Source organism: Armigeres subalbatus, chromosome 1 (assembly GCF_024139115.2).
Source record: "Armigeres subalbatus isolate Guangzhou_Male chromosome 1, GZ_Asu_2, whole genome shotgun sequence".
Lineage (NCBI taxonomy): Eukaryota > Metazoa > Arthropoda > Insecta > Diptera > Culicidae > Armigeres > Armigeres subalbatus.
The window spans coordinates 203,163,865-203,191,135 of NC_085139.1; the positions used below are offsets into that span (position 1 = coordinate 203,163,865).

General features: G+C 41.7%; 1 protein-coding gene across 1 annotated transcript in view; it reads left to right on the top strand.

The window, feature by feature from the left end:
- LOC134205684 (kinesin-like protein Klp10A) overlaps positions 1–27,271 on the top strand; it is a 157,393-nt gene that overhangs the window by 3,087 nt on the left and 127,035 nt on the right. Inside the window, 1 exon segment of the mRNA XM_062681199.1 lies at positions 499–796. Coding sequence (XP_062537183.1) covers positions 748–796 — 49 coding nt within the window. The 5' untranslated portion in view covers positions 499–747.

Genomic DNA, 27,271 nt, shown 5'->3' on the forward strand with positions numbered 1-27,271 from the left:
CCGATGCGTGGCCCACAAATGAGTCAAGCCGATGAATAATATTCAGTGTCGCGGATTCACTGTAAATGGTGCCTAATGCTGGATGACACAATAGTGTGTGAAGGAAAAAACCGAAGCAAGCCGCCCGAAGTCTGTCGTTTCCGGGTATAACAACACGGTTCTGACAGTTGCTGGTGTTTTTCCCTTTTTTGGTGTTTGTGGATCTATTGTTTAAAAATTTACACGTTTGAGCCCAATTCCAGTGCGTTGATTCCTTGATGAATCGCCTCGTTTCGAGCATTGGGCCAGTTCCAAAATCCAGCTGGAGAATCGTTTGAATTGTAAATTATTAGGTATCCGAATGTGTCAGTGTGTTGTGTCAACAGGGCCGCGGTGAAAAATCCAAATAATCTAAAAGAGCAGTTCCAGCCATTGCACTTTTAGTGCACCAGCACTACCTAGTTGGATAAATCGAAAAAAAAGAAGGCTAAAATCGTGCATCGTTCGTTCCATCTTTAGTTCGAGGAAGCAGTGCGGTGTAAAGCGAAGCAGTGTTTGTGTGCTAACAGCAACCGATATCTGCTCCAAGAAATTCACAGAAGAAAGAAACAGCCAACCAACGGGAAACAGAGTGTGTGCGAGTTAGCGCGGATAAAGAAAAAGTGTTACAAAAAATAGATATCAAACAGATCGCAAACCTGTGTTGTGCCCCTTGCTGCTACCGTAGAGAACCACGACCCGAGTTTATCTACTCTTAAGTCAGCAGAAATGGATCTATTCGAGAAGGGAAGCATAGTCAACATCAAACGAAGCGATGGTAAGTGTACACACGTTTACTTACTTTTTCAGCCGCTACAACACGTAATGCTGCTGTGGAGTGGGTCGCACTTCATCAGATGAATTTCCAGAGCGATTTATTAACACTGATATCATGGGTTGACTGGCCTCCAAATCTGGTTTTGTTTCTCTACTCTTTTGTCTTTTTTTATGATCAATGGTTTGTTAAATAACATTTAGTTAACTACCTTTTTGATAAGTGACTGAGCCTATATTCATAAATGAATTCGAATTTGGATAATGGGATGGGAATAAATCCAAATTCGAATTTCCGGAAGGGATTCTTTTCGAATCCCCAAAAGGGACTGTTCGGAGTCTTGAAATGGATTCTTTCCGAGTCCTCGAAAATAATTCTTTTCGAATCCATGAAAGTGATTCTTGTCGAAACGTCGAAAGAGATTCTTTTCAAATTCCCGATTGGGATGCTTTTCGAATCTTTGATACTTTTTGAAATAGACTCTTTGGTTTCCCGAAAAGAATTTCTTTCGAAATCATGAAAGGCATTCTTTTTAAATCCCCAAAAGGGATTCTTTTCGAATCCCCGAAAGGGATTCTTTTCGAATCTCCGAAAGGGATTCTTTTTGAATCCCCGAAAGGGATTCTTTTCGAATCCCTGAAAGGATTTTTTTTCGAATCCCCGATAGGGATTCTTTTCTAATCCCGAATGGGATTGTATTCAAATCCTCGATAGGGATTCTTTCCGAATCTCTGAAGGAGCTTCTTTTCGAATCCTCGAAAGGGATTCATTTCGAATCCCCGAAAGGAATTCTTTTCGAATCCCTGAAAGGAATTCTTTTCGAATCCCCGAAAGGAATTCTTTTCGAATCCCCGAAAGGAATTCTTTTCGAATCCCCGAAAGGAATTCTTTTCGAATCCCCAAAAGGAATTCTTTTTTATTTTCCGAAAGAAATTATTTTCGGAATGCCGAAAGGGATTCTTTTCTAATTAATTCCCGAATGGGATTGTATTCAAATCCTTGATAGGGATTCTTTCCGAATCTCAGAAGGAGCTTCTTTTCGAATCCCCGAAAGGGATTGTTTTTGAATCCCCGAAAGGGATTCTTTTCGAATCTTCGAAAGGAATGCTTTTTGAATCCAGGAACGGGATCCTTTTTAAATACTCGAAAGGGAATCTTTTCGAATCCCCGAAAGGGATTTTCTTCGAATCCCCGAAATTGATTCTCTTTGAATCCCCTAAAAGGGATTCATTTCGAATCCCCGAATAGAATTCTTTTCGAATCCACGAAAAGAATTCTTTTCGAATTCCCGAAAGGAATTCTTTTCGAATCCTCGAAAGGAATTCTTTTCGAATCCCCGAAAGGAATTCTTTTCGAATCCTCGAAAGGAATTCTTTTCAAATCCCCGAAAGGGATTCTTTTCGAATCCCCGAAAGGAATTCTTTTCGAATCCCCGATAAGGATTCTATTCAAGTCCCCAAAAGGAATTCTTTTTTATTCTCCGAAAGAAATTCTTTTCGAATCCCCGGAAGGGATTCTTTTCGAATCCACGACAGGGATTCTTTTAGAATTCACGGAAAAGGATTCTTTTCTAATCTCCGAAAGGAATTCTTTTCGAATGCCCGAAAGGGATTTTTTTCGAATCCACGACAAGGATTCTTTTCGAATTCAAGAAAAGGGTTTTTTCGAATTTACGAAAGGGATTTTTTTCGAATCCACGAAAGGGATTGTATTCAAATCCCCGATAGGGATTCTTTCCGAATCTCCGAAAGAGATTCTTTTCGAATCCACGAAAGGAATTCTTTTATTTTTTTCGTATCCCCGAAAGGGATTCTTTTCGAATTCCCGAAAGGGGTTCTATGCAAATCCCCAAATAGGATTCTTTTCTAATCTTCGAAAGGAATTCTTCTATTTTTTTCGTATCCCCGAAAGGGATTCTTTTCGAATCCCCGAAAGGGATTCTATGCAAGTCCCAAAAGGGATTCTTTCCGAATCTCCGAAAGAGATTCTTTTCGAATCCCCGAAAGGAATTCTTTTATTTTTTTCAAGTCCCCAAAAGGGATTCTTTTCTAATCTTCGAAGGGACTCTTTTCGAATCTCCGAAAGGGATTCTATTCAAGTCCCCAAAAGGGATTCTTTTCGAATCTCCGAAAGATATTTTTTTCGAATTCCCGAAAGGGATTCTTTTCGAATCCCCGGAAGGGATTCTATTCGAATCCCTGAAACAGATTCTTTTCGAGTCCCTGAAAAAGAACCTTTTTTTTAATTCCCGAAAAGGATTATTTTCGAATCTCCGAAAGGGATTATTTTTGAATGCTTGAAAAGTATTCTATTCTATTCTGATGAATATCCGCAATCTTTGGTCAATATCGGATCATTCCATCGCCGGCTCTCATGTTTGAGATCCATGCTCGAAACCAAATCGGCACCACTGCGCAAATTGCAAACGTTTGAACGGTGCGCCGCTTTGTCGCCGTAGTCGTTGCCGTTGTCATGGGCTGCGTCGTCGTCCGGTGTGTGACTCATAAACTCCGAAGAGGAGAGGTGTACAGCCGATTGGACCCGCGTACCTCTCGTGGCCGGCCAGCGCCAGTGCCGTTGTCCCCTTGCTTGTGCAAACGAAAACGGAGGAAGCATTCGAGAGAACACGATTCGGCGAGTTGAAACTGGAATCGAAATATAGCACCCAATCGAACGCGGACGCGCAAAACCGGCAACAGCAACAACAACAGAGAAGATCCCCATTTATGGAATGTTGTTCGCGCGCTGGTTGCTTACTTGGCTTGGCCGTTGGGCGGGTGTTGGCCGTTCTAGGATCTTGCTCGAAGTGGTGTTTCGAAGGTTAGCTCAGCGTATGGAGCTGAAGCAGCACCGCCAATATTCAGATGATTTAATTTTGTTTAGGTGATTTTAGCAATCGCATGCGGGGGTTGAAGTTTCTTTTCTGAAGAGGGATGCGAAGTGCTACGGAATTTGGGCAGCCAGGCTTGAGGATGTACCGTTATTATTCGTAGAATAAAGCATTATTATCTATATGAGCAGTATCTTCCTGTTGAGAATGGACGAATAAAATTTAAAGACCAATTTCGAGGTGTTTGTCATATGCCAAACGCATACCTTTTCTTTATGTATCTTTCAAATTTGACGGCACTCCATGCATCATTACCAAATAGATAGCGCGAATAAATAAATATCATTGACGGCAAACCCTTCGTTCCACGAATCTGAAATTGCTTTACGACATGCTCTATATCATGAAATAGCAGAAACGCCCCAAATTACAAGAAAGAGTTTCGATGTACTATTTCAAGCACAATTTCATATCGACTTATCTAACATTTATTAAGATTTGAGATATCGAGGAAGTTGGCAAAAGGTTTCCTAAACGGTTTATTTATTTATTTAGATTTTAATACCTGACTATTTTTAAACAATCCTAGTCAGGATGCATCAATAATTCTAGATGAAAATCGTCGCTAATCCTAGACGAGATTACCCAGGAATTCCAGACGAGATTCGTCAAGAATCCCAGACGGAATTCGTTAAGAATCCAAGACGGGATTCATCAAGAATCCCAGACATGATTCGCCATGAATCCCAGAAGGGACTCGTCAAGAATCCCAGATAGGATTCGTCAAGAATCCTAGACGGGATTCGCCAAGAATTCCGGACGGGATTAGTCAAGAATCCCAGACCGGATTCGTCAAGAATCCCAAACCGGATTCGTCAAGAATCCCAAACCGGATTCGTCAAGAATCCCAGACCGGATTCGTCAAAAATCCCAAACGGGATTCGTCAAGAATCCCAAACGGGATTCGTCAAGAATCCCAAACGGGATTCGTCAAGAATCCCAAACGGGATTCGTCAAGAATCCCAAACGGGATTCGTCAAGAACTCCAAACGGGATTCGTCAAGAACTCCAAACGGGATTCGTCAAGAATTCCAAACGAGATTCGTCAAGAATCCCAACAGGGATTCGTCAAGATTCCCAACCGGGATTCGTCAAGAATCCCAACCGGGATTCGTCAAGAATCCCAGACGGGATTCGTCAAGAATCCCAGACGGGATTCGTCAAGAATCCCAGACGGGATTCGTCAAGAATCCCAGACGGGATTCGTCAAGAATCCCAGACGGGATTCGTCAAGAATCCCAGACGGGATTCGTCAAGAATCCCAGACGGGATTCGTCAAGAATCCCAAACGGGATTCGTCAAGAATCCCAGACGGGATTCGTCAGGAATCCCAGACGGGATTCGTCAGGAATCCCAGACCGGGATTCGTCAAGAATCCCAACCAGGATTCGTCAAGAATCCCAACCGATTCGCCAAGAATCCCAACCGATTCGTCAAGAATCCCAACCGGGATTCGTCAAGAATCCCAACTGGATTCGTCAAGAATCCCAACCGATTCGTCAAGAATCCCAACCGATTCGTCAAGAATCCCAACCGGATTCGTCAAGAATCCCAACCAGGGGATTCATCAAAAATCTCAACCGATTCGTCAAGAATCCCAACCGGGATTCGTCAAGAATCCTAACTGGGATTCGTCAAGAATCCCAACCGATTCGTCAAGAATCCCAACTGGATTCGTCAAGAATCCCAGGCGGATTCGTCAAGAATCCCAACCGGATTCGTCAAGAATCCCAACCGATTCGTCAAGAATCCCAACCGGATTCGTCAAGAATCCCAACCGGATTCGTCAAGAATCCCAACCGGATTCGTCAAGAATCCCAACCTGATTCGTCAAGAATCCCAACTGGATTCGTCAAGAATCCCAACCGATTCGTCAAGAATCCCAACCGATTCGTCAAGAATCCCAACTGGATTCGTCAAGAATCCCAACCGATTCGTCAAGAATCCCAACTGATTCGTCAAGAATCCCAACCGGATTCGTCAAGAATCCCAACCGATTCGTCAAGAATCCCAACCGATTCGTCAAGAATCCCAACCGATTCGTCAAGAATCCCAACCGATTCGTCAAGAATCCCAACCGATTCGTCAAGAATCCCAACCGGATTCGTCAAGAATCCCAACCGGATTCATCAAAATCTCAACTGGATTCGTCAAGAATCCCAACCGGATTCGTCAAGAATCCTAACCGGATTCGTCAAGAATCCCAACCGATTCGTCAAGAATCCCAACCGGATTCGTCAAGAATCCCAGGCGGATTCGTCAAGAATCCCAACCGGATTCGTCAAGAATCCCAACCGATTCGTCAAGAATCCCAACCGGATTCGTCAAGAATCCCAACCGGGATTCGTCAAGAATCCCAACCGATTCGTCAAGAATCCCAACCTGGATTCGTCAAGAATCCCAACCGATTCGTCAAGAATCCCAACCGGATTCGTCAAGAATCCCAACCGGATTCGTCAAGAATCCCAACCAGATTCGTCAAGAATCCCAACCGATTCGTCAAGAATCCCAACCGATTCGTCAAGAATCCCAACTGGATTCGTCAAGAATCCCAACCGGATTCGTCAAGAATCCCAACCGGATTCGTCAAGAATCCCAACCGGATTCGTCAAGAATCCCAACCGGATTCGTCAAGAATCCCAACTGATTCGTCAAGAATCCCAACCGATTCGTCAAGAATCCCAACCGGATTCGTCAAGAATCCCAACCGGATTCGTCAAGAATCCCAACTGATTCGTCAAGAATCCCAACCGGATTCGTCAAGAATCCCAACCGATTCGTCAAGAATCCCAACCGAATTCGTCAAGAATCCCAACCGGGATTCGTCAAGAATCCCAACCGGGATTCGTCAAGAATCTCAACCGGGATTCGTCAAAAATCCCTACAGAGATTCGTCAAAAATCCCAACTGGGATTCGTCAAGAATCCCAGACGGGATTCGTCAGATCCCAACCGGGATTCGTCAAGAATCCCAACCGGGATTCGTCAAGAATCCCAACCGGGATTCGTCAAGAATCCCAACCGGGATCCGTCAAGAATCCCAACCGGGATCCGTCAAGAATCCCAACCGGATTCGTCAAGAATCCCAACCGATTCGTCAAGAATCCCAACCGGATTCGTCAAGAATCCCAACTGGATTCGTCAAGAATCCCAACCGATTCGTCAAGAATCCCAACCGGATTCGTCAAGAATCCCAACCGATTCGTCAAGAATCCCAACCGATTCGTCAAGAATCCCAACCGGATTCGTCAAGAATCCCAACCGGATTCGTCAAGAATCCCAACCGGGATTCGTCAAGAATCCCAACTGGGATTCGTCAAGAATCCCAACTGGGATTCGTCAAGAATCCCAACCGGGATTCGTCAAGAATCCCAACCGGGATTCGTCAAGAATCCCAACCGGGATTCGTCAAGAATCCCAACCGGGATTCGTCAAGAATCCCAACCGGGATTCGTCAAGAATCCCAACCGGGATTCGTCAAGAATCCCAGGCGGGATTCGTCAAGAATCCCAGGCGGGATTCGTCAAGAATCTCAGATGGGATACGTCAAGAATCTCAGATGGGATTCGTCAAGAACCCCAGACGGAATTTGTCAATCATTTGTCATTTCGTCAAGAATCCCAACCGGGATTCGTCAAGAATCCCAACCGGGATTCGTCAAGAATCCCAACCGGGATTCGTCAAGAATCCCAACCGGGATTCGTCAAGAATCCCAACCGGGATTCGTCAAGAATCCCAACCGGGATTCGTCAAGAATCCCAACCGGGATTCGTCAAGAATCCCAACCGGGATTCGTCAAGAATCCCAACCGGGATTCGTCAAGAATCCCAACCGGGATTCGTCAAGAATCCCAACCGGGATTTGTCAAGGGTCTCAGTCTGGGTTGGTCAAGTATTATAGACCTGATTCGTAAGGAAACGCAAACGGAATTTGTCAAGATTTCCAGGCGGGAGTCGTCAAGAAAGATCTCCAGAAGGGATTTTTCAAGATACCCAGACGGGATTCGTCAAGTTTCTCACGCGAGATTCGACAACAATTCCAGACGGTACTTGTCAAGATTCCCAGACGAGATAATCTCAGGCGGGATTCATTAGGCATCCCAGGTGGGATTCGTCAAAATCCTAGGTATTCTTCAGAAATCCCAGACAGGATTTGTTAGAAATCCTGAGCTGGATTCGCTAGGAACCTTGGACAAGATTCGTTAGTAATCTAAAACAAGATCCGCTAGTAATCCAAAACAAGCTTCTTCATGACTCCCATGTGGGATTCCTCAAACATCATGGAGGGTTTTCGTCAGAAATCGACGATTAGTTTCTTCGGGAATTCTTGGCGGGAAATATGATTACTGACTACGTCAGGAATCTCAGGCATAATCCTAAAATGGATTCGTAGGAATCTCAGATGGGATTTGTCAGGAAAGCCAGGTTAGATTCGTAAGGATTCCCGGACATGATTCGTCGGGAACCACGGGAGGTATTTATCCGGAATCACGGGTAGTCACGAGTATGCAAAAGCGGGAACGAAGCGTTGAAAATACAGTTTGACAGTTATGGTTGCCTCTTCGATTCTGTTTTGACGTAGGACTTACGTCTTTCTTTACTATACTAGTGTTATTTAAATTTTTGGAAATCGAGAGCGTTACGCTGGAAGGGAAGATTTCGAACGATACTAGTGCCTTTATCTTTCGATGGATTTTTAAGATTTATATATCACTCGACTCGGACACTCTCCAGCAATTTGCCAACTTCATTGAAATTTAAGATTTTCAACGATAAGGTATTTAAAATTTCAATTCTTGTCAAGGCCAATAAAAAATTCATATATAATCATTGTGACGTGCCTTCGGGTCCACCGCAAGATTTTCTTTGTGTATAAAAGAAGCTGTGCATGCCGTGTGCGAGTCAGTTTGTGACAGCAGCGCGTACTGACGTGCTTTTGCTCGCCCATTTTTTTCTCGTTCGTTTGCTGTGCTTACGTACACAGCATGCAGTCGCCAGTGGGAGAGCTGCCGGTGGGTCTGCGAGTATGCATGAAAGAAGAGGACGCATTTTTTGTCGTTCTATGCTTGATGATGGTCGGATGCAGTGGTGTCGGTTGCGATCGATGCAATCGCCCATCGCATCGCTCGGAGCTCACGGCTAAAGGCCGATGATGGCTGAGGCTGCGATGGCAGCGGTGGTGGATGAAGAAGAATTAAATTAGCCCAGAGAGATTTGGTCTGTTCATCCAGGGAAAAGTCATTGGTTTCATAATCCACATCATCCCATGATAGGAACGAGTCATTACATATGACTGACCATATGTTAGATTGTGGTTGGTACTAAACCACACGTACATTCTTACAGTGTTGTACCATAACAGTTCTGATTCCCCAGCAAAAAAAATCAAATAGGGTAACCGGCGGTAATGTTGGCCCTGGATGTAACATTGGCTTATCAAGCAAATTAATCAATATTTCAGCGATAATACGTCGATTTGTAGGGAGATATTAATCACTGCTTCTTTAGAAAAGTGTATCAAACATATATCTGCTTCATAACTCTAGATTTAAACACTTCTTAAACTATTGAAAGCAATTATCTTGCGTGAAAAATCGCTTTGATTCGGTTTTTTAGCAGACATGTTTTGTTGACTTATGCAGGCTGGCTGTGCTAGAGTTTTTCTTTTGCCCAATAAAAGAGTTTTCTGAATGAACATACCTGCTTTCGCACATCAGATGAATGGATAACACACACTATGTCAGCTATCATTTTTATTTCACAATTTCCATTAGTATAGCGACATAATTAACCAAAACTTTTACATACAAAACATACAAAAAATAGGGTAATTCGCTAAATGTTGAACGGTTAAGTTCGACTTTTTTGTTTTCAATTGATTGGTCTGTGAATACTTAGTTCAGGGTTCGTAACATAAGGTCATCTTATAAAGCCAGTGATTCAGTGTCCGTTCTCTTATGTTTCAAATTAATAATATTTATTGTTGGATACACAGACGTTGTTTTATATGACTCCTTTCGAACCTAAATGTTGAACGCATCCATAACCTATAAAAGTCTAATGTTAAACGATCCTCGTTAGATGTTGAACGGTTGTTGTTTGCTGCTCAAGACGTTAAATAATAAGTTTGTTATTCAAGACGGGAAGTATCTATAGCAAAATGTTCTACATTTAGAGAAACGATGAAAATTGAATTCGAAAATCAAAACCAATAAAACGAACAAACTATTATGGTAACCAAATAATGACTACAATTTAAAACAAAAATGATTAATTCATAGAATGTCATTTGTTTTATTTCAAATTCATTGTATAGAATACATACATTTCAACTTTTGTGTTTAGGTATTTAAAAAAATGCTGGAAATCGGCTGATGGTCATAAATAAATGCTGTAAGTAGTTCTTTATGTGATAGCGATCAATTGCGGATCCGTTTGGACATTTTTCCTTTTTCTTCAGTTGCCTTCTCTTTATCCATATTTCGTTTGTTTTTCAATTTAAGATTCTTCATTTTATCCTTCAGTTCTTTCTTTTTCTCATTTTCAACTTTCTTCAAAGCTCGTCGCTGCTCAAGCTAAATTTTCCGCTCTTGTTTCTTCTTTTCGACGTCCGCTTTTCTCGATGCCCGCTGTTCGACGACTTCCTAGCAACGAATCGCAGCGTTTTCTTTCTCTTGCTCCTTCTGTTCAAGCTCTTGAATGCGCTCTGCAGCAGTTAGGATAAATTGCCGTTTTTGTTTGTAGTTACGTTTTATTTGCTTTCGTTTCGGAGTTGGTGGGAGTTGTAGGAAATTAGAAATCAAGACCAAATTTTCAAAACGACTTATCTGCGTTTGTAAACAAAGATTCAAACTATGATTTGACGAATCTGATAGCTCTCCACGCAAACCAACACCGGCAACAGGTAGCGGAATTCTTCACCTACCTATTGGTGGTGTTGGTTTGCGTGGGAGAGCTATCAGATTCGTCAAATCGTCGTTTGAATCTTTGTTTACAAAAGCAGATAAGTCGTTTTGAAAATTTTGTCTTGAAATACTAATGCGACGAGGACCATGATCAGTAATTCGTGACCCACCTTCAGCTCTTGAAAATTGGGTTCCGATTGATGTTTGACTTATTGCTGATTTTGTATTGACGTTATGCGATGAGTTTTCCATTAGTGCAGTTTCCGAATTGATAGGATCTTCAGTATATGACGAGGTGTGCAGTAGTATTGGGGAAGTACCTACCATTTGCGGTGTGTTCGGAATTGGCGACAGCTGGCGTGGTAACGGAGACAGGCTTGGTTCAAAATCATAATCCGGTGTAGATGACCAAAGTGTTATTTTTGGATATGGAGGTGTTGCCAAAAATCCTGAAGCTACTAAGAGACTTTCCGTCGAGGACTCTGTGGAGTTTGTAATTGCTGTCGAAGTTGGTGGATCTCGTCTGCTGGACCCGGTTAAAGAACCCACAGGCACTACTGGAACATTCGGCACAGCGTCTATTTCCGATGATCTACCCAAACATCTACTGTAATCAATGGCATCCACATCAAAGGGAAAAAGTCCACACCTACGAAATCCAGCGCGGATAGTAGCCGTTTTTATTCCGGTTCGGATAGCAGTATCTAGGGCACTTCCAAAATGGTCAATCGTGAAGGTGTTTCCATCGTTCTCCATCTTCCATTGGTCGATTACCTTAGTCCACTGGTTTTTAAGAGGCTTAAATATTGCAACATCACAGGGTTGCATTATGTGCGTTGCATTCGGGTATAATGCGATTAAAATTATTCCCAAAGTAGCACAAGCCTCTGCTGCTTCAATGCCAGTGTGGGAAGAGTGGCCATCTACAAAGAAGATAACCGGAAACGGAACATTGCGGCGCACTAACGATGGATACAGAATGTTCTGAATGTAAGCCTGAAAATTTTCTCTGTCCATCCAGCCGCGCTCAGATTTGCCAACACCCCAATCGGATTGCATGCTCATCAGAATATGTTTCGATAGACGCTTGTACGGCAGGATGATATCCGGCGGGAACATATACCCATCAGCATCAAAGGTAAACAAAACCGTAATATTCTTCTTTGGGTCTGCTTTCTGAACGAGGTACACATTTCGATTTCCTTTCGTTGCAATAACTGACTTCGTCTCTGGATCAAAAAGGAACATCGTTTCGTCTCCATTCAGAATTCGCCGCGGGTCTTTCAGGATATCTGACAGATTTTCCTTTGTGACGTAGTCTCCAATTAATTGAAACCACTTCCTGATATCGGATTCACAGACAGTTGCAGCCGCATAACTTATGTTTTCGGGCTTCCGGATGGACAATGCATCGATCACTCCTCGACGTTTTATGAATAGTTCCAACCACTTATAACCTGTGAAACAAAGGAAGGGAAAAAATACATAAATATTGAATCATTTATAAGGAATATTATATAAAATTTACCGGGAGTGTAATCCTTAAAAATTGTGTCCCGGTGATTAATGAGTCCAAAAATGTCTTCACTCTCGAAAACAGAGCGTCCTTCGTGCAAGGGAATCCTCGTTTTTCCATCTCCTCAATCCATTGCGCAAGTTTGTTCTCATCATCCTGGGAAAGCACTGGTTTAGGTCCACGGGGAATTTTCCTTGCCACTTGGAGCTTAGCCGAAAATGAAGCGTTCCTTTCGGTATGTCATAGTAACTAGCAGCTTTTCCCAACGTCATCATTTTTGACTTCACAGCGGCTACTGCATGATTGAGGTTAGATTCCGGATACTGTTTTTGTTTGCTTCGATTTTTAGCAACTTGCTTTTCAGTTAGTGTTTCCTGTAATAAAATAAAAGTTCAACAGATCAATAATGTATGTAATGCATAATTTAAATGGTTATTTTACCGTATTATCCATGTCCATTTTGAGGGAAGAGAACAATAATCTAACGACACAAATAATTTTATTGCTACACCAACTGAAGTTATAAACAAAGCAAATGTCATGGACCGTGTGGCCAGAAATTATTCATCAAAATGCGAAAGTTTGGATTTTCTATGAATATTGTGCGAATATTGTTAAATAAGCTTAATAAAGCCTGTCCACGTTAAATTTCGGACACTGGGATAATGTCCAATTTATTTGTAGCCATTTTATCAATTTGAACGAGAATGAAAACATGATGAAAGCAGCACATAAAGCGGAGAGATTCAACTGTCATGTAAATTGTCGTCTCGGTGCTTTGTGAAAATGTTAAAAATCGCATTGGAAGAAAGGTGTCCGAAATTTAACGTGGACAGGCTTTAATAAGCTTTTTAATAAACCATTGGATACAATAACATCAGTACTACCTAATAAAGGGTTATATTTTTTCATATTTTGTGGAGCATTTAGTAGTGAAATGGAAAACTATCTGGCACTCCTGCTTACGAAGCCAGCTGTTTTAGGTTATGTTAGTGTTCAACAAATGGCCACATAAGCAAGAATAAGAGTGCAATTAAAATATTCATTAAATTTATCAAATTAATAATAATCTTCTTCTTCTATATAATAAAAATGAGTTGAGATTTCCTTCCTGACGATTTAACTCGCGAACGGGTTGACCAATTTGCAAGATTTTTTCCCTGATCGATTCGTTTTGGGATCCGCAAGGTTTGTATATACAGTTAGTAAATTTGACGGGTAAATGTAAAAAAAAACATTAGAATACAATTTTGGGTCAGCTGTTGAGGAAAAAAAAACAAACGCACGGAAATTGATCTAGAGTGCGGTGCTGCAAATAGTACATTGTGACATTTGCAACACCCGGGCAAAGCTGGGTTTCTTTCGCTAGTAAGTAATATAAATTTAATCAATCACATGAGAAACTTTTCGGATTTAATTTGAAAAACCCAGATTAATCCACCTAGCGTTGGTGGTGCCTTTCTCGCATTTAGTTAAGACACCAACCTTATATGGGGTTTAAATGGTTCGATGTACCATTTTCTTCATAACTTTTAAACGCAATGACCAATCGTTATAAAATTCAATAGTGATCAACAAGGCTTTGTCCCCTGTCGAATGAAACTTGTTGCGAGAAAATCGGTTAAGGATTACTATACGAAAAGTTGTCTAATGTTTTTATAGCTTTTGTGCACACACATACACACATACATACACACGGACAGACAGACATGTGCTCAGCTCGTCGAGCTGAGTCGATTGGTATATAATACTATGGGTCTAAGAGGCTTCTATAAAAAGTTCGTTTGCGGAGTGAAATGATAGCCTTTCGGTACAACTTAGTTGTACGAGAAAGGCAAAAATAGTGGTAGTGATGCGTAAAGTAATTAAAGTTGTAAAGCTTAAATAGTGAGAGCAAAAACTTAATTTTTAATTTAGAGATATTAGGTATCTTTGAAACATCGAGTGTAAAATATTTTCGGAAATAATTTTCACATAGTAAAAACCGTAATGCAGAGCAAAATATCACCAGAAAATGTCATAACGCTTCAAGTGCACTTGCGACTTTTTTAAGAAAATTGTTATAGTGAACTCTATTATGATTTTTTTCACACCGTTCAACATTTAGGTAGTGTTCAACAATTGGCGAATTACCCTAATTGCCTACCTTTCGGCCTCCAAACACGATCGTGGTTCGATTCACCATTTTCTTCATAATTTCGCAAATAAATGATTCAATTAGTGTAAGAATATTTTGTTTTATCATTTTTCGCACGAATCCTACAAACATTTTCTCATTTAATAATGGAAGGATACAATGGATCGTATGTTTCATTAGATAAACTTTCAACGTCATTTCAACGGAATAATTTCAAGTCAAATTACTTGACAAATACCTTCATCATAATTTAGATTTATTATTGCTTGCAAAAAGTATTTTGATCTGTAAAATGATACCGAAAAAGTATTCTTTCAACTCGGGAATTTGAAACACGTGAGAGTTTTGAGAGGATTCACAACAGCTGATCGATATAGAGAGGTGTGGAATCAAACGCACACACGCTTAAAATCAATAACACAGAGATATGTTTGCTTCACACAAAACGGACCTAATGCAGAACATCCCCTAGATGAGCGACAGTTACACAGCCACAAAAATAGCTCGTGTGGTTTTATTGAAGCTTGGATTTCAATATTTTCAACAGTATTTGGTTTCTCATGAAACAAGGAATCTGTACAAACGTTTACATGTTGAAAAGGACCGTTATCACGACCGTACGAGGCATTTTTGTGCCTGTGTAAATGTCGCTCATCTAGGGGATGTTCTGCATTAGGTCCGTTTTGTGTGAAGCAAACACATCTCTGTGTTATTGATTTTAAGCGTGCATACCAATCATGAAACTTCAATGCAGGCAGAGTTAAAAACAAGCATCCAATAATTGTATTTATGAATAATTGTGTAATAATATCAGGTAGTTGGCGCTGTTATAACTGTTTATGCACAGTACAAAGCAAGGAATTGCCTAGAATAAGTTTTACAATTGGCTTTCTTCAGTAGTGCGTTATGCATTATCCCCACCTAAAGCATTGTTTACGTTTTAGAAAAAAGTTTCTTTGAGAGTATCGCCAGAGCGAGAGCAACACAACTGCCATGGTTTCAACTAGCAGTGAATCTCAAAATTATGCGGCAGCCAATAATTAACGTATGCAATTTGTTTGAAGGCACAACATGAGGGCTAGAACATGTAGCCTTTTTGTAATTGCAGTTTTTAATACAGTTTTTATTTCTCTAAACTTCTTCACTTGCAAATATGGTAAATATTTGAGAAATAAATAATTCATATAATAGTATTTTCGTTAGCATGTCCTTGGTAATCGTGCTATTGGGGGAATCTGAAACGTACACTCACAATCAGTGTGGTAGTTTTTTACATGCAACCAATTAGAATTCACGCTCAATAAGATGATTTGATTTTCTCTATTTGTTTGCATGCTGCCTTTATTCAACGCAAGCAAAATGACTGGTACTATAAACAGCAACCCATCTTTATCTCTCGTATGTTCGAAATCAACAATCACTCGTCCCAAGTGGGCTGAAAAATTATCCATCTGATAGGGACAAGGATGCCGACATTTTGTCCATTTCTCTCGAGACTTTCGCTGGTTTTAATGAGATATTGCGGACATTCATCGTCGTTTTTTGCTATTTGGCGTCAAAACCAAATGTAAGCAAGCCGGCTGGTAGAATAATTCTGGTTGGAAATGCAATATATGAAGATTTATAACGATAAATGTGCTCAACCGTAGCATAATGAGCCAAGGTTTGAGCCGTTACCCCTACACTAATGAAAATTGATTAAAAATAATTACTTTCATTCATTCGCAGAAGACATTGGCATTTAAATTATGCATAATCAGCAATGGTGCTGATATCCATTTGAGATTCGTAAATTTCGCCATATTTACATGTAAATGTTCTAAAAAAATCCGCCAAAATTAATTTCCAGATCAATATTTTATTAAACATTATTTTATAGGTTATTACTTTGGTTTTATTTTTCTGAAAAATTATATGATTAAACTTGACTTAAAATCGGAGTTTGAAGCCACAACATTAAATAATTTTTCGTTGACGTATTAGCAGAACCTCTTCTATTTTAGTAAGGTAACTTTTTTTATTTTTTTAAATCTTTAATTTCGAGATTTTTTATTATTTCATAAGTTTATTCAGCAGAAAGCGCGCATGTAAGCAATAAGAAGTGCTGTATTTCTTTGTTTGGCGATAAGATGAATATATGTTCAGTGAGATGGAAAACGGGACAGTTCCCATAACATAGCACATTTTGCCCAAGTTTGAAAATTCGAATAATAGAATTTTTAAACTTTAAATACTATCATCAAAAAGAAATCTATAAATGCCCTACATTTGCTAGAGTAAATAAGAGCTTAATAGTTAGAAACGAAGCAATTCTGATTATGTATTTAATAATTAGTTTTATTTCTAGAAGTTTTGAAAATAAACAAATAGCTAATAATTCTACACACCATGGAAGTTGTTATTTCCAATACTATTACCCATAATCAAGCCCCATAGATTCAAAAGTTAAATATAAATACGTTACGTTTATACAAGTCCTACGTCTTTTCGCGGTTATGCTTAAAACATAACCCAATTTTTATTTTGCTCACTTGTATGAGGTTGCGATAAAATAAGTTTCGTGCTTTGTAACAATTGTGCTAGATATATGCCTCTCTTGTATCGTCTATCTTTGAGAATGAATTGTGCATACTCTGATTAGCATCTATCTTCTATAAAGATATTACGCCCCTTCATTTTTTTAAATAATCTAGTTGTTAAAATTTATAAGTTCAATTCATTTGTTTATTACTAAATCTTTGTTTCATGGATTATAGATTTGCAGTTTTAAAATTGATCCATCATCCGTAGTTCTATTAATTGCATATATGCAATTAAGATGGATCGCGGATGTGAAAACTGGTATCACTGTCACAGAATGCGTCTTTATTCAATGGTCGCGTCGCTCCAGTTAGTGAACATACTCGTCAACATCAACTAACACAGGGCGTTCTTCGACCGTCGTCATCGCCTTCACCATCAGCTTCCAATATTACCTGGTGGAAAGCGATAGTTAGTTAACTCTTGTCGGCGGTGCGGCCCATTGGGAGTTGACACAAATACTGTCAGAAGTAGCACACGGAAATAATACGACACTTTCCTATCCATTGATGTTTCCTCTTCGTCACTGAATGCGTACCCCTTTCTTCTGTAGACCCAGACTGTGAGCAAAAATGGGAAATTACCAACCCACTGCTGTTAGCTAAGACTTTGAGTTGTTGATGCGAACGAATGGCGGCCGCACTAAAAGTGACGCACCGACGAAGTAAACAACAATAGAGAAACTAATGTTTTCGGTGACGAATGCCAACTAATACCTACATCGTCGTACCTAGTAGGAGAGCTTATGGAGAGGTGTTTAGGAAACTGCACTGAATGTCATGGAGAGCGTATGGAAACCGGCGGCGCGGTGGCACGCGACGAACCTGGTAATAAAAAGTAGAGTAACACAAATACACGCTCATTGTGTTGTAATTTGATAGGTGGAAAGTAAATACATCGCGAAACAGCTGGTTGAGCTTAATCGGAGGCTATAGCGAAATTTGTTTTCTACCAAATGGTAGCCGGTTATGGGGGGATATGAGATGTAAAATTTCGAAACTTCATCGCTAGACTCGCGCTTCAGATAGCGAAAATAAGCATTTAGTTGTGTTCAACGAACTTGTTCGGTGGTGGTTCTGCTCAATTGCCATCGCGTCAAATGAAGCCAAAAAATAAGTAGACATCGACGAACGAACTCCAGCGACACCCACCTACGATCGGCACAATCGGAGGCTGTCTGTAAGATCAACGGCCAACCGAGAGTGAAGGGAGCGGTGGTACCATTGTGATCCGTAAAAGAAGCCAAAAGTTGTCCGACCGGCACTAACATCTTGCTCGCGGAGACGAGTATGACATTTAAAAATTATTTAAATTTACATTTTATCAATTTATTTGAATATATTTCTGAAGGATGCTTCTAATGACGAGAAGTTCATTAAAAAAACCTACATGGCTAGACAAATAAGTTCATTCTCTTCTTTTGAATTTTACCAATCAAAATGTAAATAATGTATGCTAAATTGTTTATGGGGCCCTCCTTAGCCGTGCGGTAAAACGCGCGGCTACAAAGCAAGACCATGCTGAGGGTGGCTGGGTTCGATTCCCGGTGCCGGTCTAGGCAATTTTCGGATTGGAAATTGTCTCGACTTCCCTGGGCATAAAAGTATCATCGTGTTAGCCTCATGATATACAAATGCAAAAATGGTAACTTGGCTTAGAAACCTCTCAGTTAATAACTGTGATATAGCTGACTATAAGTGCTTAATGAACACTTAGCTACGAGGCGGCTCTGTCCCAGTGTGGGGATGTCATGCCAATAAGAAGAGGAAGAAGAAATTGTTTATTTGCGAAAAACACAAATTTCAGCAAATAGCAATTTTTGAATCGTTCAAGTAAACAGGGGTTAGACAATATGTTAAAATGCATTTTTTCTTCTGCTTGTCATTTTATGTGACGTTCACTTTCATCATTTTTAATGCTTTCTCCAGAAACTAGAAATAATATGCCGCACAAGATGCGCAGAGATATGTCCAAATCTAAAAAAACGGTTTCGGGAACATGATGAAATGATAACAGATCGTAATAATGCGTATATGGGTATCGACATCAATTTTTCCAAGACGATAAATATAGAATCTATATTGAAGATACATTTTGAGGACTATAAGACTCACTGGTCAATTTGTAACAGGAAAATGAAACCATCTCCGGTGACCACGGGGGAATCTAAGGTTTTAGATAGGGACAGATTACTAGCAGAGTTTTCGCGTCCGATGGTCCTGATTTTACTAAAATCAGATTTTTCTACGCAAAAGTGATCCTAATTTGAATTTCGACAAGATTTTGCCTATCTCAACCTTTTTGTCTAACCCCTGTAGTTCAACAATGCATTTTTTTGTTGCGCTCTGTATTAGATAAGTGTCCCAGATTCTTTGTTCGAATTTGTGCTTTTGTGGATATCAGTTGATAAAACGTCCGACTAATGAATTACTTTTCGATGCGCGTCTCTCGTATAATTTGATAATGAAAAAAAAAAGTCCAGCTGTATGGAAAGTTGCATCACCATCCAGCCGTGTCATGCGTTTTACGAACAGAATGATGCATACCGTGGTGTTGTGCAATGCGTGCTGCCTGAAAAAAGGGACCTACACTTCATTTCACCACCCCATGACTAAAGCGCATGTGTGTTGGCTGGCGCAGAAGGTGACTTATTCTGGCGAAGAACAAAACAAATTCGGTCGAGTTGCCTTTCCATACATGTCGAGCTGAACCCGAAGTCGCGGCGGTACGTTGCTTTTCTCTCTCTGTGTGCGAGTGCCTTTCTGCACTTCGAGTGCAAAAATGACTGTCTACCGACCACGACAGACGAATAAAACGGCTTAACACTGAGTAGGTGCTGACTGGAGTTTGTACGGGAAGCAAAACGTTTCACGATGTGACTCATATGGCGCTATGCCCGGTTATTTACAAAACACAATGCATGGGGTCCGTCCGTCCTACTAAAATATGCGCTGTGTCAATGACTTTCGTGATACTGGCTCTTTTTCCACCGTTAGATGTTTCAAACTATCGTCGAAATCCGAAAAACTATTGAGGGCTTCAAGTTAGTTTTCAAAAATGTTTTTTTATAATTACTACTTGGATAATTCTGATCAAACTTAAAATATCACGCACAATCTTAACAGCTTCAATTATTTATAACAATAATATAAATGAAATGGTCTGTGTTTGTATCCGCATAAGTCGAAAACGTTGAAAAATTCATTCCTTCAGCAAATATGTTTGTTACACACTTAAAAAGAGATTAGGACTTCGGTCATTTATTTCACCGATTTTGATCAGTAATTTTGTAAATTACCGATTTTCGGTAATTTTACATATTCGTTTTGAAAACTGTAAATGAAATCCGAGAAATATTTTACCGAAAAAAATGTAAAGAAGTTGAAGCACGGAATTCGGTAAATTATTTTGCTGAACTTTCGGTAAACTGAAGGGTCACTAGAACACGGCGATGTCATCGGCCACGCCATATTGTTTTATTAGCTGATGACGCTCCCGGTTCATCGCGTGGGAACAACGAAAATTATTACTTTAGCAATAAAAATTATGTTGTGAGGAATATACGAAAGGAATGCATGATGATTCAGGTAAGTAATTATAATAAAAATATTGATAAAATTCTCTGCTGAGATTGCTTGTTTTTTTTTCTTGTTTTCTTTTATCTTCGCGCAGATTTCGACATTCAGATGACGTACCTCCGAAGGTAAAAATTGATTGTGATTTCGATTATCGGTGTTGCTGGGTCAAAATCCACTATAGTGCTGCTTTTTAATAAGAAATGTGCCTACAGATGTATCCGATAATGCCAACGGCTCAAGTTTTCTCAAGATGGAAATGACGGCAAATTCCGCAAAAAACACGACAAAACCCGCACAAGATATGCCGTCTTTTTAGCGGGACATGAAAGTATTTTTCGGCTTGGGAAAATGTGTGAAGTTTACTTTGGATTATGCATATAAAGATTGTATACTTGGAAATAAATGTATGAATAAGCAATAAAAAAAAGCGCGTTTACGAACCGAAAAGAAACCCCCATCTCACAAAATAAATATTTTCATATTACATTAATTTCGGTAAATAGTATCTCCCATATTGAAGTTTTTCGGTAACCTGAAGTACAGAACCAGAAATATTTTTCGGTAAAAGTTACCGATCTCTCAGTAAAATTGACAGCTTGCTTCTCTCCTGCAATTTACAAAATTTTCGGTAGTTTTACCATTTACCGAAACCATTACCGACAGCTCAGCTGTTGAGAATTCGGTAAACAAATTAACGAAGTCGGTAATTTTTGCTAAGTGTGTATCGTTTCCAACGGGTTTATATGATATTTTCTTATGCAAAAATCACGAGTAAATGTTGAGTAAATCGTGAAAAACTAAAGTTTTGTATGAAAATTTAATATGGACAGTTTACTACGCGGATTTCTATTATGCTGGACAACGTCTGTTGGGTCGACAAGTCATTGATATATTGTCGATTTAGACCAAAACTGTTTATATGACGCTGATGAACTGGCAACAAGGCCCACTTCCGACGAGATTCACACGGCAAAATAAAATAAATATGCAGCACTGCACGGTGTTATCTGTCACAAAATCGAGCTTGTTTTGTCGCTGACAATGTCGCTGGCACCAAATTGAAGTTCGGAAGTCGATTTCCACACTTCCGAACGCTCTTCCGACAATGTGTTGGTAGCAAATTCAAATTTTGTTCTGACGTTCATGATGTCGGAAGTAAGATCGGAAGTAAAACGTCGGAAGTCGGAATACAAATAAGTGCTGGGACACAATACACAAGATTCTGTTTTTACATGATATTTTGTCGCTCGTATTTTAGATCGTGTAACTTCATTTTGCCTCCAAAATCTTTGCAACATGTTTCAAAAAATCCTAAACAATTAAAAGAAAAATCACATGGTTATTAAAATTGCGAAAATGTAAATCGTGTAAAAACAGAATTCAGTGTATTTGATTTTCTTCTTCTTCTTATTCTTCTTCAATGGCTCTACATTCCAACTGGAACTTGGCCTACTTTTCAACTTAGTACACCCAGTTCTTTTTTTACGCTGGTGGGTTTTAGTCGATTAAAATGTTTAGCGTTAATGAAACTATAAGTTAACCCCATGAAAAAATTCACAAAAAAAATCAAAGAAAATTCAGGTGGTATTTTGGCATGTGTTGGGAAAGAATTGAGTGTATATGTGCATGAGGTTACGATGCAGTGCATAATCTTCATCCAAGCCCTTCTTAGCTGTTTTAATACATAAATACATAAATTCAACGAATTCGGCTTCGTTATGCTCTTCGATGCTTGAGCACTATTAAACAAGTTGCTGAGACTATAACATGGTAATAATCGATTCCCCCTTTGTTTTTATATGATGATTGGAAGAAAAAAATCCAAGAATTTCATTTAATCCCCCACACGGTAAATAATCGATGGTTTTCCAACTAAAAAGTTCCATTTCAGAGAGAAAAAAAAAGTTGTTCGGTAACCCTCGGTAGATTTTTTTCAAATAGTCACGAAATGAAAGCTGAAAAGCTATATTTTTGCGTAGTGACAGTTTTAGCGATGCTCATTTTTTTGTCATAAAAGTCCGCCATACACACGCCGTGTTCAACAAAGTCTCGAAGTGTTGCCTCCAGCTGGCACCCACTTCGGTTTTATCTGTCAACAAATTCCCTTCTTGGTCGCGGCACATGACGGGAGATGGTGCTGTCTTTTTCCGCACGCCATTGACAGTCTCATGAAACCGCATATCATTCTGCTCCATTTTTTCCTACGCTTCGCTAATCACTTGTTCTTCATACTCTTTCTTCTTCCTGCGGTAGGTTCGTTTTTTGGCTGCTCTTGCTTCCTTGTACCGATCTCTATTCGATCGGATACCCGACATCGACATCCGGCTTCTGGCAACGTTCTTCTCGTCTGTCACTCTCTGACACTCAACATCGAACCAACCCGTCCTGGGTCGTCTCTGTGCAGTGCCTACCACTTCTTAAGCTGTTGTGCTCAGCGCTCCATGGATCGACTCCCATAGATCGTTGATGTTGTCGCTAACGCTGATTGCACTACTCAGGCGGTATCGGCGGTACTCAGCCGATACTCCTTCCGCCGACAATCACTGGATATTGTAACGCATCATTCGCTATGATCTTTCGTTCGATACAGTTGACAACCGTGATCGAATTTTACTGACAACGAAGTAGTGATCAGAGTCAATGTTCGGACCTCTGAATGTCCGCACATCGATAACATCCGAGGAATGGCGCCCATCCACCAGAACATGGTCTACCTGGTTGCAAGTTTCACCATTTGGGTGTCCTGGGCTCTCGGATGTTCTTTCGTGCAAAGTAGGTGCTACTGATGACCATCCCTCTGGCAGCAGAGAAATTTACTGGCCGTAGGCCGTTGTCATTGGTAGCGGAGTGAAGGCTATTATTATTTCAGACTAAGGCCGAAGTGGCCTGTGCGGTATGTAAGAGTCTTCTCCATTCGGCTCGGTCCATGGCAACACGTCGCCAGCCACGCAGTCTACGGAGGGTCCGCAAGTCATCTTCCACCTGATCGATCCACCTTGCCCGCTGCGCACCTCGCCTTCTTGTGCCCGTCGGATCGTTGTCGAGAACCATTTTCACCGGGTTATTGTCCGACATTCTGGCTACGTGCCCGGCCCACCGCAGTCGTCCGATTTTCGCGGTGTGAACGATGGATGGTTCTCCCAACAGCTGATGCAACTCGTGGTTCATTCGCCTCCTCCATGTACCGTCCGCCATCTGCACCCCACCATAGATGGTACGCAGCACTTTCCTTTCGAAAACTCCGAGTGCGCGTTGATCCTCCACGAGCATCGTCCAGGTCTCGTGTCCGTAGAGGACTACCGGTCTAATGAGCGTTTTGTAGATTGCGGAGTGAAGGCTCTCCCTACCTATTATGAGACGGAAACAAATCTTCTCTTCCGACCTTTTCTCTTTTTCCGATAACAATTTTCATTCCATGATGTGGGCACTTTTCAAAGGCTTTATCAAGACATTCATAAAACGTGTCCTTCACGTCGCCGGTAGCCTACGTCTACTGGTACACACCTTGGAACTGTTGGACATCATCCTCAATAATGCCGCAGTAGCAGTCGGAGTTCTCTTGCACGCATAGTCGACATGGCTGCCGAAGGTCAGCTTGTCGTCTATTACGACCCCGAAGAGCTTCAAACTTCGCTTTGATACGATCGCCGGTTCACCCACATGAATCACTGCATGTTGAACCGACTTGCGGTTGTTGTCGATAATTACCTCCGTCTTATGTTCAGCGAGCTCCAGGCCTCTAGCGCGCATCCAATTTGTGACCGTGCTAATCGCGTGTGCTGCGGTCAGTTTCAGTTCTACCTTGGAAATTGACTCTCCGTAGACCTTGAAGGATACGTCATCGGCGATGCCGACGATCTCACCACCAGGAGGGAACTTTAGCTTCAGAACCCCGTCATACATAAGGTTCCATAATACCGGGCCCAGTATTGAACCTTGAGCTCCTGCAGTAATAGGAACGCTTCTCTGACCGGCATCGTTCTCGTATAATAGTACACGGTTCAGGAAATAGCTTTCCCAAATCCGGTACAGGCCCACCGTCAGGCTAAGCCGGTGTAACTAGAGCGCGATGGCATCCCAGCTTGCACTGTTGAATGAATTTTCTCATCAAGTGTCACTAACGCACAGTATCGAATACCTCGCCTTTTCTGTTGGATCGCTATCTCGGCGGTCTTTACCACCGAGTTAATAGCGTCCAACGCGGACTTAGCCTTGCAAAAACCGACCAGATTGCTTGATTGCTTGTTCGTACGGGGTTAGCCTGTTGAGGATGACCCTTTCTAGCAACTTGCCCGTCGTGTTTATAAGACAGATTGGTCTATGCGCCGACGGGTCGCCCAGCGGCTTCCCGCCCTTCGGCAAAAACACCAATTTCTGCCTTTTCCATCTTTCAGGGAACCTACACTCATCAAGGCATCTATGCATAGCTAGCCTGAACATGTTCGGATTCGCTATGATTGCTGCCTTGTTCGGAACTCCTTCAGACCCTGGAGCTTTGTTCGTTACCATGGATTTGGCCACCGCGAGCAACTCTTCGTTCGTCACCAAAGCCACCATTTCGGCCGCACCCATATTGCCTTGCGGTGCAGGAGACCAGAGACTTGTGGCTCGGGACGGGAAGAGTACCTCGATAATCCTCGCAACCAAGCCCAAGCGTTAAAATCTCCTGCTATGACGACCGGCTTACGACCCGCTAGGTCGAACGATAGCCTATCGATCATTAGATTGAACTGTTCTAATGGGCACCTTGGTGGGGCATAGCAGCTACAATAGAACACACCATTGATCTTGGCTATCGCGACACCCTCAGCAGAGGAGTGTACCACCTCTTGGATCGGGTACCGTCCCGTCGTGCAGATTGCCTAGACCAGTCCGCCCCCCAATTGCCCTTAACGACAGGGTCGTTGTCGGGTCAGGAAGGCGACATCGGTCCTCGACTCCGAGACCGACTGCCACAGCAGCTGCTGTGCAGTTGCACAGTGGTCAAGATTCAGCTGTGTTACTTACACGGCTTCTTCTTGTTTGTCTCTCCGATGAACATAAAGATCCACCTATAACGTGGTTCTTCTCGACCTCTGTACCGCACTGGTCTCTGATGGCAGAGAGGACATCGTCCGCGTTCGTGACCTCGTCCAGTTGCTTGCACTGGAGGCTCACTTCCGCCCACATCGACCTCACCTCGGCGTCGTCACCCAAGACCTTTTGGGCCAGCTTCCTGTAGTCAGTCCCACTAGCCTGCGCTCCGCGTTTCAGAACCAAGATCATTTCAACGGTCTTGGTGCGTCTGACGCTTCACACGTCCTGATCTGAAAGCTTTTCGGCCGCCCGCATCGATTTAAGGATTTCGCCTTATCAGTTTTCACCTTTGCGGGTCGAGATGCATTCGACTTCCGCTTTGCCCTACTGACCAGCTGCCAGGGATTTTCAATTCCTTGTGCCGATGGCACAGGCCGGCAGGTACCCTCTTGCGGCCCAGCGACTTGCGCCTGGTTGGTCCCTTTTGCCTTTTTGGGCCGAGAAGTCACCCTCTCGAGTCAACGCCCTTCGGGCTCCTCAGCACCCCGATCTGCTGTAATCCGTCCAGACGACGTTTGGCCTTTATGGCCGCACGTCGTTTGGCTTTGCTCTGCGCGCCTTCGTCGAATTGCTGCCTGAGCCCTTTCGGGTCAGGCGCAGTCTTTCTTCATTGGCCTTCAGAGCGAAATCAATCGCCTCTTGGGCCATAGTCGCTCCCTCAAGGAAGGAGAAGGCATTGGTCGGCCTTCTCTCTTCGCACCACGCGCCAGATAAACGCATCCTGTTCAGTACTGGTAGTTTTCGTGATCGTCATGTGAAAGCGAAAACAGTAGCATTTTCATTTTCAGGAGACCAAATGAAAATGTAGCGGACTCCCGGTCACACGTCACATTACAAGCAGTCATGATGGAAATGATGCTTTGTTTTGAAATCAAAATTTCTAAATAGTTTTAATAGATCTAAATAGTTTTAATTACACCCAGTTTTTTCTACGCGGTAAACCTGAACTTTCACCGCTTTTTAAATAACCCCTGAATTTTCTTTTTTGTGAATTTTTTCGTGGGGTTGACTCATTGCTTCATTGACGCTGAAGGTCTTAAACGACCAAAACCAAACCGTGTAAAAATAATACCTGGGTGTATATTGTTCATGTTTATCGAGTAAGAATTAACATTATTGAAGAAGAAACAGCTTGTTTACAATAGTTTGATGCGCTTTCATGAAATAAAATTCCGTAAAAATTTGGCGGAAATCCTTTCATTGTTTATGTTTTTTATGAAAGCGGGAGATAATAAAATGTACATATCGCGTGACCTCTCTCAATGAAAATGAAAATCTTGTCTTGCGACTAGAACAGCCTGGTGGAATATCCGAAGGTTCTGTTTCAGTTCCTTACTGACGTTCTACCTTGCGTTCGCGAACTCGATTATATTATCATTGCGTTGCTCGGCGACTACCCGCATCCCGAGTAGTAGCCCGCCGAGCGTGCTGATAGGGCTATACCCCGTATCTGCTGGGAGACTCCGGTGCTGCTAGTTGCAGCCTCCGTTACTCCGCTCTCTGCCTCCCTGGGAGGAGACCTCGCCAAACCCCGCTACCCAACTGGAGTTAACCAACTCCACGCCTAACGCATCGTCAAAAGAATTATTTTTAGCTTCACTCATTGTAATTGGGTCCCCCTTGTGGCTTCCGTCGAATCCTTACTGGAGTAGTCGCCTTCAATGATCCGATGGTTATCTTTGCCTGCCTTACAGCAGCAGAGAGGCCATGTAAGGGTTGACACCAGATCAGGGCAGGTCAGGAAAGGGCATCTGACCCAGCAGACAAAGCTTGGTGGCAGGATTGGACAGCGTGCTAT